Source organism: Gobio gobio (assembly GCF_949357685.1).
Source record: "Gobio gobio genome assembly, chromosome: 20".
NCBI classification, from domain to species: Eukaryota; Metazoa; Chordata; class Actinopteri; order Cypriniformes; family Gobionidae; genus Gobio; species Gobio gobio.
This window is the reverse complement of record NC_137113.1, coordinates 45,797,728-45,819,604: the sequence shown is the minus strand read 5'-3', so window position 1 is coordinate 45,819,604 and position 21,877 is coordinate 45,797,728. Positions and strand designations below refer to the sequence as shown.

General features: G+C 41.4%; 1 protein-coding gene and 1 long non-coding RNA gene across 2 annotated transcripts in view; both read left to right on the top strand.

Annotated features, from left to right (window-relative positions):
• LOC307117027 overlaps positions 1–21,877 on the top strand; it is a 527,365-nt gene that overhangs the window by 222,990 nt on the left and 282,498 nt on the right. The gene's annotated exons all lie outside the window — the stretch shown is intronic.
• arhgap22b (Rho GTPase activating protein 22b) overlaps positions 1–21,877 on the top strand; it is a gene marked incomplete at both ends in the record, with an annotated part of 50,131 nt that overhangs the window by 7,247 nt on the left and 21,007 nt on the right. Inside the window, 2 exons of the mRNA XM_079801656.1 lie at positions 7,473–7,672; positions 12,499–12,586. Of these exons, the coding sequence (XP_079657782.1) occupies positions 7,473–7,672; positions 12,499–12,586 (288 nt within the window). The remainder of the gene's footprint in view (positions 1–7,472; positions 7,673–12,498; positions 12,587–21,877) is intronic.

Sequence of the window (21,877 nt, the reverse complement as noted above, 5' to 3'; positions counted from 1 at the left end):
CCTGTTGATCATTGATCACGCCTCTTATGGTCTGATTGGTTGAAGGACTATCCAATTATGTAGAGTCATTTGAACTATGCCCGTTGATCACGCTTCTTATGGTCTGATTGGTTGAATGACTATCCAATTGCGCACAGAGTCATTTGAACTATGCCCGTTGATCACGCCTCTTGTGGTCTGATTGGTTGAAGGACTATCCAATTGCGCACAGAGTCATTTGAACTATGCCCGTTGATCATGCCTCTTGTGGTCTGATTGGTTGAAGGACTATCCAACTGCGTACAGAGTCATTTGAACTATGCCCATTGATCACGCCTCTTGTGGTCTGATTGGTTGAAGGACTATCCAATTGCATTCAGAGTCATTTGAACTATACCTGTTGATCACGCCTCTTGTGGTCTGATTGGTTGAAGGACTATCCAATTGCGTACAGAGTCATTTGAGCTATGACCGTTGATCACGCCTCTTGTGGTCTGATTGGTTGAAGGACTATCCAATTGCACACAGAGTCATTTGATCTATGCCCGTTGATCACGCCTCTTGTGGTCTGATTGGTTAAAGGACTATCAAATTGTGTAGAGTCATTTGAACTATGCCTGTTGATCATTGATCACGCCTCTTATGGTCTGATTGGTTGAAGGACTATCCAATTGCGTACAGAGTCATTTGAACTATGCCCGTTGATCACGCCTCTTGTGGTCTGATTGGTTGAAGGACTATCCAACTGCGTACAGAGTCATTTGAACTATGCCCGTTGATCACGCCTCTTGTGGTCTGATTGGTTGAAGGACTATCCAATTGCGTAAAGAGTCATTTGAGCTATGCCCGTTGATCACGCCTCTTGTGGTCTGATTGGTTGAAGGACTATCCAATTGCGTACAGAGTCATTTGAGCTATGCCCGTTGATCACGCCTCTTGTGGTCTGATTGGTTGAAGGACTAAACAATTGCGTACAGAGTCATTTGGACTATGCCCGTTGATCACGCCTCTTGTGGTCTGATTGGTTGAAGGACTATCCAATTGCGTACAGAGTCATTTGAACTATACCCGTTGATCACGCCTCTTGTGGTCTGATTGGTTGAAGGACTATCCAATTGCACACAGAGTCATTTGATCTATGCCCGTTGATCACGCCTCTTGTGGTCTGATTGGTTGAAGGACTATCCAATTGCACACAGAGTCATTTGAACTATGCCCGGTGATCACGCCTCTTAGGGTCTGATTTGTTGAAGGACTATCCAATTGAACACAGAGTCATTTGAACTATGCCCGTTGATCACGCCTCTTATGGTCTGATTGGTTGAAGGACTATCCAATTGCACACAGAGTCATTTGAACTATGCCCGTTGATCACGCCTCTTGTGGTCTGATTGGTTGAAGGACTATCCAATTGCACACAGTCATTTGAACTATGCCCGGTGATCACGCCTCTTAGGGTCTGATTGGTTGAAGGACTATCCAATTGCACACAGAGTCATTTGAACTATGCCCGTTGATCACGCCTCTTATGGTCTGATTGGTTGAAGGACTATCCAATTGCGTACAGAGTCATTTGAGCTATGCCCGCTGATCACGCCTCTTGTGGTCTGATTGGTTGAAGGAATAAACAATTACGTACAGAGTCATTTGATCTATGCCTGTTGATCACGCCTCTTGTGGTCTGATTGGTTGAAGGAATAAACAATTACGTACAGAGTCATTTGATCTATGCCCGTTGATCACGCCTCTTGTGGTCTGATTGGTTGAAGGACTATCCAATTGCACACAGAGTCATTTGAACTATGCCCGTTGATCACGCCTCTTGTGCAGTAGAAAACACAGAGCATGTTCAAGCTTAAAAGATTGAGCTTGGTCTGGTGATAGCCAGACAAGTATAACATTGTTTCTAAATGAAATGGTGTGTTCGAACAGACTGGGGAGAGAGGAGCTGTAATAACATCAAATATGTTAAATATAATGCATGTTTTGAACAATCAAGCATGAAAACATATTCGAGTACAACCCAAAAACAAAATCAAGACTTCGTAAAAGGGCATAATAGGACGCCTTTAAGATGCGATTTAGTTGATCAGATCACAAGTTGACGACGATGTTCTGAGCTTGTCCACTTTTGACCACTTCCAGAGGTAGTCGAAAACGCATTCGACCGGATTGCTTTCGTAGTGTAAACGCTCATGTGGTCGACTGCATTCACAAAAGACCAACAAAAAAAGACTGCGAGAAGCGCAGGAGCCAGACAGGATTTAAACTTTGTCAGCTGAAGACCCAAGTTTGGTTTGAAGACGAAAAATGTACCAAGCACATGTTCTCTCCTTATGATTTCCCATCATCTCTGGGCATGTTCATATGTAAATTGCATGATCTTATTTTATCAATTAGATTGAAAGATTTGAAAAATCCCATTTATTCACCCACCCATAGACCCTCCCCTCGAAGAAATCAGGACAGAAGTGGTTGAAAGTGGACAAAAGAGATGGAATAAAACACCAGTTGTAAATGCGTCTCCCTCATCTACTTGTGATCCGATCGACCAGAACGCATCTTAATACCAGGTGTAAACAGAATGGCCTAAGATGGCTAACTACAATTGTGTATAATGTTTAAACATGGAAGTTCTGCCTATATCATAACCATATCGAGAAAGACATGCAGAAACCCCCTTGTTCTACCAATGCAGACCACTCTCTTCCTCTGGTCTTAGACTGAGCATCGCTACTGAACCCACCACACCCATACACACAGCTAATATAATCAAGAAGCCTGCAGCTCTGATGAGGAGGAGACATTATGGAAAAGGCCATTGGAGACAGACCCAGCAGCCATCACACGCTTGTCTCACTAAGAGCCTGACTCAGTTCCTCCACCTCTGTAGTAAACATTTCATTCTGGAGAGGGCAAAGTAAGTGTACATAGAAAGGTGACATTTCTGAAGGAAAAATAGGCAGGAAATTCCATCCTCTTAATTTTGTCCCCTGCCAATTTTAGGAACAGATTGTTTTTGTTATTACACAGAAGAAAAACAAAGGAAAAGAGGGAAGAGAAAGGGTAATAATTAAATACATTTTTGGTCTTTTGCTTCAAGATTTCCACATACTGCGAAGTAAACGAAAGATCTAACATAGCTATGTTGCAATAAAGTTTGGGACAACGGTAATTTATGCAATTTAGCATCATTATACCAAAACAGTTGAGGACAGAATGCTGTGACCAATCAGAAGCAAGTATTCCAGAGAGCCGTGTAACAGAGTGCAACAGTGCCGCCCCCTTTTTTAGTGGCATTGGTCCTGGTATTTTTTTCCTATTCATTTCTCCCACAGGGATTTAAAAAAATCTTTGTTATAAGGGTTATAAGCCTTGAACCAAGCCAACCAGCTACATGGTGAATCATAACATTACAAACTTTGATTTGAAGCAAAAAAGTATTTGAAAATTGGACAAAAAAAAATAATTTGCAAGACTGTGTGCTTAACGGCTTTAAGAGAAGGGAAAGAACTATAATCTCTTAAGGGATTTCCCTTAAGAACTACAATCCCATGAAGCATTGCGAACAGCATAATCGAGTTAAAAAACACATGGAGAAATATAAAATACTCATTTAAAAATGTTGATTACACGTCTAAAAAAAAGAAGAAAAGAGTGAATTGGATTGAGGAAGAATGTCATATCATGTAATTTTATATGGCACCCTAACATTTGCATTGCATTAAAATATCATGTGTAACAAAAATGTTGATTCCATATACACTCACCTAAAGGATTATTAGGAACACATACTAATACTGTGTTTGACCCCCTTTCGCCTTCAGAACTGCCTTAATTCTACGTGGCATTGATTCAACAAGGTGCTGAAAGCATGCTTTAGAAATGTTGGCCCATATTGATAGGAGAGCATCTTGCAGTTGATGGAGATTTGTGGGATGCACATCCAGGGCACGAAGCTCCCGTTCCACCACATCCCAAAGATGCTCTATTGGGTTGAGATCTGGTGACTGTGGGGGCCATTTTAGTACAGTGAACTCATTGTCATGTTCAAGAAACCAATTTGAAATGATTGGAGCTTTGTGACGGTGCATTATCCTGCTGGAAGTAGCCATCAGAGGATGGGGACATGGTGGTCATAAAGGGATGGACATGGTCAGAAACAATGCTCAGGTAGGCCGTGGCATTTAAACGATGCGCAATTGGCACTAAGGGGCCTAAAGTGTGCCAAGAAAACATCCCCCACACCATTACACCACCACCACCAGCCTGCACAGTAGTAGCAAGGCATGATGGATCCATGTTCTCATTCTGTTTACGCCAAATTCTGACTCTACCATCTGAATGTCTCAACAGAAATCGAGACTCATCAGACCAGGCAACATTTTTCCAGTCTTCAACTGTCCAATTTTGGTGAGCTTGTGCAAATTGTAGCCTCTTTTTCCTATTTGTAGTGGAGATGAGTGGTACCCGGTGGGGTCTTCTGCTGTTGTAGCCCATCCGCCTCAAGGTTGTGCGTGTTGTGGCTTCACAAATGCTTTGCTACATACCTCGGTTGTAACGCGTGGTTATTTCAGTCAAAGTTGCTCTTCTATCAGCTTGAATCAGTCGGCCCATTCTCCTCTGACCTCTAGCATCAACAAGGCATTTTCGCCCACAGGACTGCCGCATACTGGATGTTTTTCCCTTTTCACACCATTCTTTGTAAACCCTAGAAATGGTTGTGCGTGAAAATCCCAGTAACTGAGCAGATGGGAAATACTCCGACCGGTCCGTCTAGCACCAACAACCATGCCACGCTCAAAATTGCTTAAATCACCTTTCTTTCCCATTCTGACATTCAGTTTGGAGTTCAGGAGATTTTCTTGACCAGGACCACACCCCTAAATGCATTGAAGCAACTGCCATGTGATTGGTTGATTAGATAATTGCATTAATGAGAAATTGAACAGGTGTTCAAAAATATATATATATATATATTTCAGTATTTTGAGAGAGTGCTTCATGGAATTGGGCAAATATAAGGAGCTTTTTCGGCGTGTTTCGCTTTTCCAGGCTCTTTGATTGGTGGATTTTTCTGTACACGTAATGTAGTTTTTCACCACGAGTTCCACGCTTAAACACAATTATATTAAAAAATAAGTTGAAATAATGCAGACTGACTGCTTCAACAGAAGCACCACAGATCAACAACCTTGAGGCTCACAGTAGGTCTGTCTTTAAAGGTTTGTTCTCATTCAAGCTCAATTCCCTTATGGTTTACTTCTCGAACCCGACTGCTGCGCTCTATATGCATGAATTTGAGACACTCACCAGTGGATTGGGAGTGAAAAATAACATCTAAAAGCCACACATGCATTGATTTTGACTCTACAGCCTAAAGGCGCAAGATGCCTTGTGCTGGACTGATGTGTTTGCTGGACTGACTGCTATAAATTATCCATGGAGACATAGATTGTTCATAGTCCAGCCTGAAGCCTTGAGCACCAGTTTGTGTGTGTGGCCTGTGCCAACATGTTTTATATATTTAATTGCATTACAAAATAGGTAATACTCCAATAATCTTTGTTTGACAATGAAATAGTGCTGGCATCTCTAAATTAACTATGTTAAATGGCAAACTGCAGAGGTTTCTATATCAAGTGTGCCTCTGACTAAATTACACTCTGGAGATCCTATTAGAGCATGAGAACTCACTCCCTTTGGGCATGATAAAACAAGCAACTGATACGGGAGAATCCCAGATAAATTTACCAGAGGGTAACTGGTACAGACCGTGAGGATGATGCTTCGTATTCTGCTGCAGGAGATGAAGCTGGACACAAAGAAAACAAAGAACACATCACAGCACGGTTATTATAGTTAAAGGTGCACTATGTAAAATGTTTTCAGTAAAATATCAAAAAACCACTAGGCCAGTGTTATATATTCTGTTCAGTTGATTACTTACAATATCCCACATTTTTTCAACTATTTTTAAAATGTGAGAAATTGCTATTTTACCCAAGGAACCGGGACGTGTGAGGGCGTCACCTGTTGATCACGTCATATCTTCGTTCCCTTCGGTTTCTGGTTTTATTCTGCAGAAACGCTTTACTCTCACTGCAGTGTGAACAAGTGTCATAGCAGCCGCTGAGAGAACGCACAGAGTAACGTCATAACATCATTATCAACACACTCAGATGTGTCTAATATGATAAACAGAGCTGCGTTTCCTCACACTCATGACCGGAAAAGCGGAAATGGCGCCGGCGACTGTGTCATAATAAAAGTCCCGCCGCTCGCGAGGCGTTTGTTGCGTTCATCTTATTAACAATCACACCAGCGGTTCCTCAGCTCCACAACACTCGGTCCTGCTTCTGCTTCACTACAGTAATGTTAATAATCACATCCATCAACATGATTTCTGCCCGAGTCCTATCCTGATTCTTTCCCACCGGCTGTGAGGTGAAGACCACATGTCCCAAGATTCTGCGCTCAAACTTGGCGTCATCAAACTACGCCGTTGTTTTGAATAGGCGACCTCTAGCGGACGGAAAAGTTACATAGTTTACCTTTAAAGGGTTAGTTCACCCAAAAATGAAAATTCTTTCATTAATTACTTACCCTCATGTCGTTCGACACCCGTAAGACCTCCATTCGTTTTCGGAACACAAATGAAGATATTTTAGTTGAAATCTGATGGCTCTGAAAGGCCTCCATTGGCACAATGCACGGTTCACTCTCAAGACCCTTAAAAGGTACTAAAGACGTCGTTACAAAGTCCATCTCACTACAGTGGTTCTAAAATAACTTTATGAATCAGCGAGAATAGTTTTTGTGCGCAAAAAAACCCTAAATAACGACTTATATAGTGATGACGATTTCAAAACACGGCCTCATGAAGCTTCGAAGCGTTATGAATCAGTGAGTCGATTCATGATTCGGATCGCGTGTCAAACCGCCAAACTGCTGAATCGACTCGCTGATTCATAACGCTTCGAAGCTTCTGATTCCGTGTTTTGAAATCGTCATCACTATATAAGTCGTTATTTAGGGTTTTTTTGCGCACAAAAACTATTCTCGCCGATTCATAAAGTTATTTTAGAACCACTGTAGTGAGATGGACTTTGTAACGACGTCTTTAGTAATGAAAGGTCTTACCTCTCCTTGCAACATGTTTTTGGTGAAGCTTTCTTTCATTTATGAAACACAAAGAGGATTTTTAAAAGAACGCACTGATCACTTTTCCCATGCATTTATGCCATGAAAGGAGACTGAGGCTGTCAAGCTTAAAAAAAAAGACACAAAAGCACCATAAAATTCTCATAAAAAGTGGTTGGTATGACTCATGAAGCCTTCTGAAGCCATACAATAGACTACAATTCCCCTTTTGTGTTCCACACAAGAACAACATGACTAAATGATGACAATTTTCCCATCTGCTTCTGTGTTTGTCATCCTTAAATCGTGGAAGTCTCATTGAGTTGTACGTCTCTTCTCATCACCTACAGCCAGGTCCAAGAGCATGGTGATGGGAGAGGCATCACGTGGCTCATGTCGGCCCACCTCACCAAGTCTCCAAGAGGGGGTGCTAAAGGCCGGCTGGCTGAAGAAGCAGAGGAGCATCATGAAGAACTGGCAGCTGCGCTGGTTCGTGCTGCGTGCTGACCATCTCTACTTCTATAAGGATGAGGAGGAGACCAAACCACAGGTACGTTCAGCTACATGCACTTCTCTTCACAACTCCAGAACACTATGCAGAAACAAAAAATGTCCACCTATAAAAAGAAATTTCTTCTTAAAGGGGCACTTCATCGCTGGGAAGATGAATGTGTATTTAAACTGGGTCATTTATGTAGTAGAAATGTGATTTTTTTTATTTATTATTTGGTGCCTTCTAGACTGAGAAAAGACAGAAAATGTACTTTTGTCTCATGTGGATGAAAGACAACAACTCCCAGAATGCACTTGCTTCGCTGCCCTACGAGGCCACTCCCAAAGCCACGGCTATTGGTTATTACTTGCCCACCGCCCCCAATGTCGTTTTGATATTCATAGTAATACAATAATTTTGTTCAGTTACAATAGACACTACAATTAAAAACTGATCGTGTCTTTTCAATAAAGTGTGAGTGAGCCGAACGAAAGTCACGTCACAGACGCAGCAGGAGTCAGATTTCATTCATCACGAGAGAAGAGCTGAGCAGAGCTGAGCGCGGCTGTCATTCACGACGCGTGTCCAGTCTGGCGCGTTATCAGATCGCATAAGGAAGCTAAACTTTCATAGGAATTCATTGAAAAGTTGAGAGACTCACTTTGCTCTGCACCGCTCCGTTATGAATGCCCGATCCGAGCGGCCCGCGGCCATGCGCATTTACATTCTGTGCGTGAGATCTCTCCCCTGTGGGCGGGTTGAAAACATGCGGAACAGCTCCATCTAGTGGCTGTAGTCTTTAGCCTCTGGCCAAAAATCCTCAGATGACGTAAAATGATGATATTTGCGTCATTGGGGGATTTTTTCCAGAAATAAAATGCATAATTCTCTCATCTAAGGGGGATATGAGGGGGGAAAGTACCATAATTTGCATATACTACCGGGTTTCTACTGATACAAAGCCTAATACTAAATCACTGAGATGGTGGTCCAGTGGGTTAAACCATGGAACTGATACGCAGAAGGTTGCTGGTTCAATCCCAGCGGTCACCTTGAGATGTGTCCTTGAGCAAGGCACTTTACTCCATGTTGCTCCAGGGGGATTGTCCCTGTAATAAGGGACGCTTTGTAATAAGGGAAGGGAAGCGTAGTAAGTCGCTTTGGATAAAAGCGTCTGCCAAATGCATAAATAAATAAATCACTGAAATAACCCTTTAACCACTGAATTTACAGCACTGCATTATGGAGATGGTTTTCCAATGGCTTCTACAGAACATGCAAAGTCCTGTACTGTGAGTTCAAACTGAATTAGGGTGCGTTCACACTTGTCATGTTTGGTTCGATTAAAACGAACCCTGGTGGGATTGCTCGGTTAGTGCGGTTCATTTGAACATATGTGAACGCTGCCAAACGAACCCTGGTGCGCACCAAACAAGCGGAGCGAGACGCTAAAGAGAAGGGTTTCGGTCCGTTTCCAAACGAACTCTGGTGCGGTTCGATTGATATATGAACGCAACACGGACCAAAGACATGTAAACGAACCACAAACAGGATCACAAGATGCAACGCTACAAGTCAGCTGATTTGACAACGCGGAAAGATCGGTGTATCCAAAATGAGTAGAGGGCACACGTGGACCAACGAGGAGGTAAAGTGCCTCATCAATATATGCAGATCTGCATTTCTGCACACAACGGAGGAAATCATGCTGCGGTTTTGAACATTTTATGAGCTCTTCGTGAGTTCTCAGCTGGTAAAAATAAAACCGTATGTACATGCATAAAATTATGGCGTTTAATCCAGCACACAGCATTGTTTTGAATGTTCGGTAAGCAGCTCCGTCGCGAAATATACACCATAAAAGCCGACCAATCAGGTTGTGACCGTATCCCTATGCCTTTGGTTCGGTAACTTTAGGTTCGCTGTTAAAAATGCCAGTGTGAACGCTAAGCGGACCAGGACTATATGTTTTGTTTTAGTTTTTTGGTCCGGACCAACGAAACAAACCGAACTACAAGTGTGAACGCACCCTTAGACACACCCATTGGATTAGACACGCCTCTTTCCAAAACTCTACCAAACAAAGATGAGAGCGGCAGCATGTCATCTCAGAGTTGACAAAAGTAAAAGCAAAAGCTTACTGACTACTGATTACGGAGCTGAATATGGTGCTAAGCCTGAATGGTCCACTTAACTTGTCCTCAGCGTCCAGCTTCACATATGTGCTTTCAACCCACAAAAGGCAGGAAGAAACTCAAAGTTTCCTGATTGGTTTGCACTTGCACTTTAAACCCCTTCACACAACACTTCACAGTACTTTAGACTGCGATGGAAACACAGACAGCAGCAGATCTGGGGGGAAAAGAGTTCTTGGGAAGAAAGTTCCTGGGACAAATTGTTCTGGGTAATTTTTTGGTGGAAACAGGGCTTAAGAGAAATGTAGCAAACCGACTCTTGTTAAGTGTGACAGACCTTCAACAAAAGACAGCAACAAAACAAAAAAAATGTCAATAGGTGTAACATGCTTTTTGAATACAAAGCACACTTAAGAAAGATTCTAGAGTGCACTATATGTTAAAGCATCATATGACAAAGAGCTATTGAACAGTAAGTGTGAGCTCTTCCGTTTATGCCCAGTTTTTTCACATTGCCACCACAATCAAAGCTTGCACATAGCTTTTAACAGGTTTATGACCGTCTCATATTAAGCAATCAATACCGTCCAGCCTCGTCAGTCAGACTGACACATGTGATGAGCAGCGTCTCTCACAGGAGACTGTCAATACTCATCCAAGCGCCATTAATCTGAGCCCATGCTGCGCTGGCCAGGATGTGTGTGAAAATGTCAATCCCACCCACTTTTACTGCCTTTAATCAATGGAGTTCAAAGCGGAAGGGCTGTGTAGGCAAATCTCATACTGAGATAAAAGAGGAGCATCCCATATTTCATGATATGGGGGGGGGGGGGTTTAATGGTTGTTCACAAAGAGAACAGGGGATTTAAATAAGATTCTTATTTTCGTATTCTTCAATTTTCTTGTCTTGAATCACCAAAGTCAAAACATCTTAGAAAACAATGTCCAATTAACGGAAAATGTTTTGAATATTGCCAAATACACTATATTGCCAAAAGTATCGGGACACGCCTCCAAATCACTGAATTGAGGTGTTCAATCACTTCATGGCCACAGGTGTATAAATCAAGCACTAGGCCTGCAGACGCTTCTACACACATTAGTGAGAGAATGGGCCGCTCTCAGGAGCTCAGAGAACTCAAGCGTGGTACAATTTCCTCACTACTAAATATTCCACGCTCAGCTGTTAGTGGTGTTATAACAAAGTGGAAGCAATTGGGGACAACAGCAACTCAGCCACGAAGTGGTAGGCCACGTAAAATCACAGAGCGGGGTCAGCGCATGCTGAGGCGCACAGAAGTCGCCAACTTTCTGCAGAGTCAATAGAGACCTCCAAACTTCATGTGTCCTTCAGATGAGCTCAAGAACAGTGTGTAGAGCTTCATTGAATGGATTTCCATGGCCGAGCAGCTCATCCAAGCCTTACATCACCAAGTGCAATGCAAAGCGTGGGATGCAGTGGGGTAAAGTGCGCCGCCACTGGACTCTAGAGCAGTGAGACGTGTTCTCTGGAGCGACCAATCACACTTCTCTCTGGCAATCCCATGGACGAGTCTGGGTTTGGCGGTTGCCAGGAGAACGGGACTTCCCTGACTGCATTGTGTCAAGTGTAAAGTTTGGTGGAGGGGGGATTATGGTGTGGGGTTGTTTTTCAGGGGTTCCTTAGTTCCAGTGAACGGAACTCTTAGGCCGGCTACACACTGCAAGCATGGCGTGAGCGTATCAGCTGCGTGGCGTGTCCGTTTTTATTTCGGCTTCCATGTTAACAGGTTAGAGCGTAAACACTGCCTGCGTGAGACGCGCGTCTCAGGCGTGGCTCGAGCCTCGCGGAAAATGCGTGCATGCTAGAAATAGAACTGATGCCTATCTTTCACGCGACACGCAAGCGTGTTGGAAGCGTTTCCAGGTAAAATAGAATAGGAAAATATTTTTATGTCATTTTGACACGAATGCATATTAATAAATTACATTTTGACGTTTGAAAGACTCTAGGTTGACATAAAGGCAGATATAATTGTAATTCTTAAAAAATTATAATATCGATTTTCAAATATTGCACCTGTCAATACAGAACAAAATATTTTGTAGCCTATTTGGCCGTCAATACTGCCGAGTGCCTACGTTGTCTTTGCTATATCAGTAGGCTATATATTTATATAAATATATATTTATTTATTTTATGTTTAACATGAAGCATAGGCCTTCCACTACGTCACCAAGCAGCAGCAGCGCCGCGTCAGACACGCTTCTGATGTGCAAAGACACAGAAAACGCCACGCAACAGAAACGCCACGCTTGCAGTGTGTCGCCGGCCTTAATGCTTCAGCAGACCAAGACAATTTGGACAATTTCATGCTCCCAACTTTGTGGGAACAGTTTGACGACATGACATGACTGCGCTCCAGTGCACAAAGTAAAGCAAAAATGTAAAGGCAAACTTTTGGCAATATAGTGTACATTTAGCTCTCTGGCTTAGAGCACTGGGGAGATTCTGACCCCAAATCTACAGAGTTTGTTGCGCTGGTGAATAATCTAATTTATTTCATAGTTTATCTAATTGAAGGAGGCACTCAGAGAATGTGTAATATGTCAAACCACCATGTTCAAGCTTTTGATCAAAATCCCTGGTTACACATTTCCAGAAGACTAATTGATGCGTATTAAAGAATTACACTCAAGAGTGCATGGTAATTAAGTTTGAGTGATTAGGTTAATAAGTGATGCATTTTTAACTATTTATCTGTGCAGGGCTGCATCTCACTGAAGGGCAGCCAAGTGAACGAGCTGACAGCCAACCCAGAAGAACCCGGCCGACACCTTTTTGAGATTGTGCCAGGTGAGCATCTCTGCAAATCATCACTGTCCTATACTGAAACCAGCATGTGACACTGTCTATATGGTTTCTGAGTGTCAGGAAATCAAACGGGCCTTCCAGAAAATGCCGGTTACGGAGGGGTCATTTGGGTGATTTTGCCCAGACCTGATTTACTGATGCTAAATGTCTGTTTGTTTTATTTATGACAAGTAAATAACACATCAGTGTGACACCCATCAGAGCTCTTGAAGACATGCAGTTGGGGTTACAGTGGGGTTTTTTTACAATATAGCAAAGAAAACAGAATAATTCATTACAGCTGTGCTACAGCTAAACAGTTAAATTGCTACACGCTTTTAACCTACGACCGCCAAGCACTTTTGGATATCCGCAACTCGGTTGCGACCACATTTTCAAACTCCTACATTTTAGAGGTGGACTGTTTTTTTAACAAGACTGATGAGCCGTCCACATCGGCTGTCCCGGGTCATTTTCGCCGGTGGCCCCTCAGCATCCCGCGGAGAAAGCGAAGGAGGAAACGAGGAAACCGCGGAGGTTACATCGTGAAGCTAAAAGCTCACCTGCGGGCTGGTTTTCTCTCGGATCCTTCCCACGAATCGCTTCACGGCGGTTCTACTACCTGGCGCCCGCGGGACGTGGCATACCGGTGGCTTCGTCATGTTCTCCCCGTGCACCCGAGTCCTGTTTTTCGTTCCGGTCTCTACCGCACCGGCCTCGGCTCCAGACATCGGGGGATTACTCACAGTAATCTGCGCACGCTGAAAAGAGCGTCCTCATCGCCTGCTATTATCCCTCCACCGAAGATGGCATTATTAAATGCCCGTTCTGTGGTGAACAAGACGTTCTTACTAAATGACTTTTACTCAGCTCACAAATTGGATTTGATGTTTATCACGGAATCCTGGTTAAAGGTTGGTGATCTAACTCCGTTTTCTGAACTGATCCCCGCTGACTGTACATTTTTTAACTCTCCTCGTCCGAGTGGACGCGGGGGTGGCATAGTAACTATCTTGAAGAACTCTCTCTCTGCACGCTGTCGATTGGTCCCTGGAACGGCCTTTTCCAGCTTCGAAGCTCAGTCTCTTCACTTGGACTGGAACGGTCCTGTATGTCTAGTGGTGATTTATCGTCCCCCGCACTCCTCTAAGGACTTCTTACAGCATTTCACTGAACTGATTGGCAATATTGCGACAAATTACGACCGCTTCCTATTGGTGGGCGACTTTAATATTCATGTCTGCTGTCCGTCTAACCCCCTATCACATGAGTTTCTTAATATTATCAATGCTTTTAATCTCTCCCAGTGGATCAGTGACTCTACACACATTTTGGGTCATACGTTGGACCTTGTACTCTCATATGGGTTTGATGTGACTGATGTTGTGCTCTCAGATTTTATGATATCTGATCATAAGCCTATATTATTCACACTATCCCTTCCAGAGCTCTCTCATTCTCCTAGTACAACTGTAAGTCTTTCTCGCTTCTACTCTCCTCAGTTTAGCACAAATTTCAACTTGTGTTTTGATGAATGTTGCTCACAATTGAACTTGGATCAACCATTATCTGACTTGGATGCTGATCAACATCTGAGCCTCCTGAACTCTGCCTGGCTTATGGTAGCAAATGCAACTGCCCCCCTTAAGCCTTATAAACAGAAAACTAAATCTATACTGTGGCAAAACTCTGCTACCCGTCTCTTAAGACAAAACTGCAGGAAGGCAGAACGTAAATGGAAACAAGACAGGCTGCATATCTCTCTTCAAATGTTCAGAGACTCTCTTACATCCTACCAGACTGCAGCCAAGTCTGCAAAAGCTGCATACTTCTCCAACCTAATTGAAACGAATCACTCTAAACCGAAGGTTTTGTTTTCAATTATTCAATCTGTTACCAATCCTTCTGTGAACACCCTGCCTGTGGTTTCTGATGCTCTCTGTGAAAACTTCTTGAGATACTTTAGTGACAAGATTACGAACTTAAGACTTGATGTCTGTCCCACCTTAACATTAGCCAATTCTCCTATCATGTCACCCGCCTCTGCATTTCTGGACGCTTTTGAACCCGTCAATCTCCAGGAATTGAAGGAGGTGATTGACAATATTAAACCCTCATTCTGTCCTAGTGAAATTATTCACCCCAAATTTTTAAAACTAATTATTGATTCGATTGGGCCTGGTCTGTTATCTCTTGTTAATAAGTGTCTCCAAACGGGCTCTGTTCCTGCTGACCTTAAAGTCGCTACAGTCACTCCTCTGCTCAAGAAGCCCTCTCTGGACCCCACTGTCCTAAAAAATTTTCGCCCCATTTCGGTTTTGCCTTTTATTTCAAAAGTTTTAGAAAAAATTGTGCTGAATCAACTTCAAAACTTTATGACTAGCAATTCTATTTATGAGGTTTTTCAGTCTGGCTTTAAGTCCGCTCACAGCACTGAGTCCGCCCTTCTGAGAGTTGTAAATGACATCTACATCTCCACTGACTCTGGGGACTCTGTGGTTCTTATTCTCTTAGATTTATCAGCTGCTTTTGATACCATTGACCACTCCTTACTATTATCTAGACTAGAGTCCTGGGTAGGTCTAAAAGCAAACGCTCTGAAATGGTTTCATTCATACCTATCTGACAGAAAATTTTTAGTGAAATTGAGTAACTTTTCATCTTCCGCCGCTCCTCTGACCTGTGGCCTTCCTCAAGGCTCTATTTTAGCTCCCTCTCTATTCTCTTTGTACATGCTGCCTTTGGGCTCTATTTTAAGAAAGCATGGTGTGTCCTTTCATTTCTATGCAGATGACACCCAAATCTATCTTCCAGTAAAGAAAAACAACTCCACTGCGATCACCTCTCTTCTCCAATGCTTAGAGGAGGTTAAAATATGGCTAGCCCAGAACTTCCTCTTCTTAAACGAGGACAAGACAGAGGTGATTGTATTCAGTCCAAATGAAAACTCTCAGTGTATAGGTCCTGAGCTAGAAAGTTTATCCGCTTTTAGATCGACACGGGTGACGAACTTGGGTATTATTTTTGACCAGCTTTTAAAATTTGACAGACATATCTCCTCTGTTGTTGGATCCAGTTTTTATCAGCTTCGTCTACTGTCAAAAATTAAAAACTTTCTCTCCCCAAAAACACTCGAAATGGCTGTTCATGCGTTTGTTACGTCGCGTTTAGATTATTGCAATTCCCTATATTGCGGTATATCTAAATCTCAAATTGCGCGACTTCAGCTTGTCCAAAATGCTGCTGCCAGACTGCTTTCAAAGTGTCGTAAACATGATCACATCACTCCGATTCTTAGATCCCTTCACTGGTTGCCGATTTGTCAGAGAATAGACTTCAAAATTCTACTCTTCGTGTATAAATCCCTTCATAACAAAGCTCCTGTCTATTTATCTGAACTCCTTCACTCCTATACTCCACCCAGAAGCCTCCGTTCTTGTGATCAGGCTTTGTTGGTCGTTCCTCGCGCTAGACTAAAGCGTAGAGGTGAGCGTGCATTTGCGGTGGCAGGGCCACGACTTTGGAATACCCTGCCTTTAGAGATTAGGCTGGCCCCTTCCTTGTCTATTTTCAAGTCCCTGCTAAAAACTTTTTTATTTTCCTTAGTGTACTGATTATGGTGATTTGTTAAACTTTTTTATAGGTGGTTTTTATATTCTTATGTGGTTTATTTATTTTTATTTTTCTGTATGTGTGATATTCTTGCTCTTCTGTAAAGCACTTTGGTCAGCCTGGGGGCTGTTGGAAATGTGCTATACAAATAAAATTGAACTTGAACTTGAACTTGAACTGTGCTGTAAACTACATCCTATCGCTCAGCTAACGTCAGCCAACCTCCAGTGTTTACAAGATATAAATTATCTCTAAATCCTTAAGATGATGCCTGATGTGTATCCGCTTTCTCGCTCTTGCACATGCTAATCATATTAAAATGGGAAAAAATGAATTTCTTATATCTCTGAAAATACAGCCCAGGGTTGTTAAAGCCAGAGAGCAATATGGCCGAAAAAATACGGAAAAAAAATAAAAATCAAACTGTGCAGATCCAGGTATAAAAGAATCTAAATGTATTATGGTGTATTATTTTCCAGAGCAATGTCCATTAGGGGTGGGAATATTTAGGCACATAAACTAAATGAGATTGATGATGACTAGGGTTGGGTATCGTTTTTTTTTTTTTTTTGATACCGGTGCCAAACCGATACTTTTAAAACGGTATCGGTGCCTAAACCGATACTTAAAAATAAAAAAGGCCACAAAACGAGGTGGATGACATTAAATGGCTTTTTATGGTTTTTTGATTATTATTTAAATTTAAATTTAAACCATTTATTAAAAGTTTAATGTATACTTAAATGTATAAATATAAATAAATACAAAACACAATTTACTTATCAACAAATTCACAGTAAAATCTGAGCCACCTAACCCAACTACAACAGGCCTAATTTAACACTAAATCACAGTTACAGTAATAACTTTTATCTCATATTGGCACCGGTTTTCGGTACCCAACCCTAATGATGACGTGACGTGATATATGATATATGATATGATTTTAATACATTAATTATGCATTGTAATGCAATAATTGTAACCGCTAGTGCTACAATTGTTTTAATAATTCCTACACCTTTAGAAAGTATAATGCATTACAACACATGACTAACAACCAATCTCAGATATGACAAAGAACCTGCAAATATTATAATGCATTTTAATTATGGTTACAAATATTTATGAAAACGTATGAATTACAGCATACATTATGAGTATATTTATAATCCATTATACAAACCAAAATGTATTTCTGACACCTTCAATGAAATGTCAGACTTTAATAGAAAGGGATGTAATGGATTACAATCAGCTGTTAAATTTAAGGACACAATTAGATAATACCAGTTTAGCTCAACCAATGACCAAGCAACGCATCATTTTGTTCGGTCTGTGGTGTCAAAGGTCGCATTAGCAATTAAAGAGAAAACACTTCAGCAAAACACGGTCAGCTCAAAGTGTCTGAATCATTTAGCTCACTAATTTCTATCAGTTTTACTGTAGTCACTGTATGAAGAATGTTTGGGTATAATATGTCACAGTTTACTTTATTTTGCTCTCCTCATATCATAAATTAACTATAGTGTCCTGCACACACTAGTAAAACATTATATCTGGTGTCTGAATCATTTTTGGTTTGACTACATAAAGGCTGGTATCTTTAGTTCAATGGTCCACTTTAGACATTCTACTAACTATAAGCAACTCTGCAACTACATGTAACCTAACTCTCATTAGAGTATTAGTAAACCCTGTGCTTAATATCAGTGTTGCCAACTCTCCCGAGACAAATAAGCGACCGCAGCTTCAAAAACAAGCCCAAAGCCCAATATTTATTATCATCAATATTATATATGATCAATTATTTTTTATTAATAAATGAGCCTGCAACATATTAAACTGAAAACTCTCTGAGTTTGAAAAGATGTGATTGAATCATCCAATTGCAATAAACAGCACACAATATCCTTCGATCAGCTGTGAACTGAAGAGGTTTTGAGATGGAAAAAGAGAAAAAGTGACGCGAAGGCCAATTATGGTAACCCATAGTCGGAGTTAGTGCACACTAATTAGGATCAGTGAGTAGTGAACACACACACACTGCAAACCGTGAAAAAGACAAGCCCTGCATCTCAGTGTGCATATACTATCTGCCCTAAATCATGCCCGTAGTTCGAACGAACCACCCCTAACTGCCAAAGGTCCAGAATTTAAGTCTGGTTTTTTTATAATAAACAGGTGTTATTTTAAGTAATGACGGCCAATAATTTGAATTTTTCAATTTCTCTATTTTTCCGATGTTTAGGCTATAAAAGTTGTGAAATAATTGGCTATAGTATTACTTTAATGCAGCAGATATTGCACAGCATCAATATCTTCACATCTGAGCTGCCTGCGTTCTGTCACCGCTCGTCAACGTCAAAACATTTAAGAGGGCCAATCAAAACAAAGTAGGCGGGCTTTATGTTCACTGAAGCTGCTGAGCGCAAATTCCAGCGCGACGCTTCAGTAAACGCTCATAAAGTGCGAGATAAGATGTAAATAGCTAAACTAAACATTTCATATTTGGCCGCTGTTTCAGGAATTAAATGTTAAAGGGGTGGTTCCGTGTTTTTTTTCTAGGCTTGGTTGTGTTTATGGGGCGCAGTATTTCATGTCTTAATACTTCTTTTTTTTTTTTTTACGCCATATTTTTCTTACATTTGACCTTTATTCCACACCGCTGTCTCCACTGTCCTTTGAACGGCTGGTTTGCTTCCTGCTTCTGTGAAGCCCATCCCTCTGAAAAACGCAATGGTCTTAGATTGGTTAGATGGCCAAATGTAGTTTGTAGTTCTGCAACAGCTCTCTCTCTTTCGTAATGACGGCGACATGGCCTCGCCCACTTTGTTGCGCGTTCGCGGGGGCAGTGTTTGTTAATAGCAGGTGTTTATGATGTCACCAACCCGGGAAGAAGCTTGTAGTCTAAACCGGCCGTTTTTGTAGGCAATAAAATGCCATAACTTTAAAAGACAATATCTCCGTTTGCATTGAACTTTCAGCGCTGTAACTTTGCAGATACTGTTTATGCTCAAGCAGCAACATTACACACTAACTAAAGTTAAAAAAGTGAAATCGCATGCAACCACCCCTTTAAACTACCGATAAATATAATCAGGCAAACTAATAAACCTTTGTCTAATTTTGCCATTTTTAATTTAAAATAGGTATATATAAATACGTATATAATTTACGTGATTTAATGTAATAATTAGCAACTGTCAATGTGAGAGGACAAGAAACATTAACGAATCCATTTTCTTCATATAATGCATATGATTAAAGGGGTGGTAAAACACATTCTTTTGAAGGCTTGATTGTGTTTGTGGGGTGCACTGTAACATGTGTTCATGCTTCGTTTTAAAAAAAATTGCCTTATTTTTCATATATTTGACCTTTATTCTACACTGCTCTGTCCCTCCTTGTAAAACGGTCTGATGCTTTCCGGGTTGTATGAAGCCAGTCCCTCAAAAATACGCAGTGGGCTCTGATTGGTTAGCTGGCCCAGTGTGTTGTGATTCGCTAACCGCAGTGCACGTCGGAAACGTCACGCCCCTTACCTTTACCAGAATTAGAAACAACGGCGTCAATAAAACCATATGAGCCCGAATCAGACCGAGAACATTTTAGTGAAGATGATCGAGCAGAACCTGTTCAGTCCTCGAGAGTAAAGACTGCGGATCTATAATGATCGCTACTGAATGGCACTGTTACTTTTGTATTTTTAGAACGATTATAGCCAAATATCTGTCACAAGAACTAACCCAAAACAAACACTAAGCACTGGCTTTAACTAGTAAGTTAGCCAAATCACACACAGAACCATGTTTAGCATGCCTGTAGATAAATAATACATAAAAGCTCTAATCAAAGAATCATTTACAGTAATGCCAGGTTCGCTGTTGAGATTTTAACGTTAGTGTTTGTAAAGTTAGGTGTTCGTCGGATAACGTTAAGTATGAATGAGCATTTAACAGACTGGTTTGCAGAACAGCGCTGTCATCTGTTTACTTCCTTGCTACAACCTATTACAGGAAAACACATCGATGAAAAATAAATCAGACTTACAGGTTGTGGCCCGTGAACAGCTTCTGTTTGTAAATCCAGCTTTCAGGACAAGCCGTTGTGCATATCCTGTATTGAACTCGCGAAGTTTGTGGAAGTTTGTGTTGTCCTCCGTGAAATGTGCAGCGCGCGCGTCGTACATCCACGCACCGGCAGTGTTTTTTTCACGCAGCTGACGTTGTGCAAATCTGGCATTGAAATCGCGAAGACGGTGGATGTTTTCCTCTGTTAGATGTGCTTAGATGTTAGATCTCCTCTGCAGGAAGCCCTGCGCGCGCCTGATTCCCCGCTGACTCAAACACACGTGCATATAACATGCTGTATGTTAAACGCTCTGCAACGCACCCCCGTCCCTATGAAGGCTGAACAGAGCAAGTACCCCAGACCTGCAATCCGGATGGAAATAACAGCGTTTCTTCGACATTGCGGCAAAAACACAGCCTACTAACGCTTCCCCGCGGCGATACAAAATTGCCTCGCCCCCCTTATTTCATATTCCCCGGAGGAGGGGTTTATGTAAATATTGGGCCTGGTGATGTCAGCAAAACCTGGGTGAATGTGTAGTAGTCCCTAGCGGCCGTTTGCTGTAGTCCTTAGAAACTGATTTCTTTAAAAGCAAATATCTTCCTTTGCTTTAAACTTTGAACGTTGTAACTTTGCAGATGTTGTTTATGCTCAAGCAGCAACATTACACGCTAGCTAAAGTTAGAATAGTGAAATCGTGGTTTACCACCCCTTTAATAATGAATGTGTACATTTTGTCAATTAATTTTTTAAAAAATCGTAGAAAGTGATTAATAAAAACTATTCTAAATATAAATTGACCCTATGTTTTGTTGACTGCTTTAGGCGGGGAAGAGAGGGCAGGGAGAATGAGAGAAAAAGAAAGAGTGATGGAGATGAGGAGAGAGCAGGAATTGACAAATAATTTACTGCCCACTGACTTAGTTTTAAAGCTATTTCTCATAATTTTTTTGGCCTTCAAACGTCTTAAAATGCACATATGTAGATCAGAGAAATCAAAATTTTCTCGGGGGAGCATGTCCTCGAAACCCCCTAACTACCTAGGGTGTCAGCAAAGTATAGGCCCAATAATTAAAGCACCTTTGTTTCCTGACCGATTATACATTAGTGATTCTACAAATGTAAATTTAGTGACTTCTTCAAAACTTCATGTTTCACAACATGATACAAACACATGTTAGCTTCTAGTTCTGTCACATGTATTTGTGATTTAAACTTTGTGGGGAAGTTTTGACTATCCATGCCAAAATAACAGTGTGTGTTTGGACTGAAAAAGGTGTTACATGATCTTGGTTAGTAATTTGACAACATTGTAGTAAATATGATGTGAAAAAGGTCAACTTTTTGGGGAAAAAAAAGACCCCCCCTTTTCACTAGGCTGGCTACGATAGCAATAATAGTATTGAAAATGACTAATGTCACATACTATTTAGGATGGAGAGTATGCACATTGGGACTGCAATATAGCCACATATTTATAATATAATAAATTATTATTAGTAGGCCTATACTTGTTTTTTTATTATTATAGCCTGTAATGATAAATACATTATAAAAATATTTTTAAAATTAAATTAGGTGCCTCTCTTCCCTGTTTCCTCTCCATCT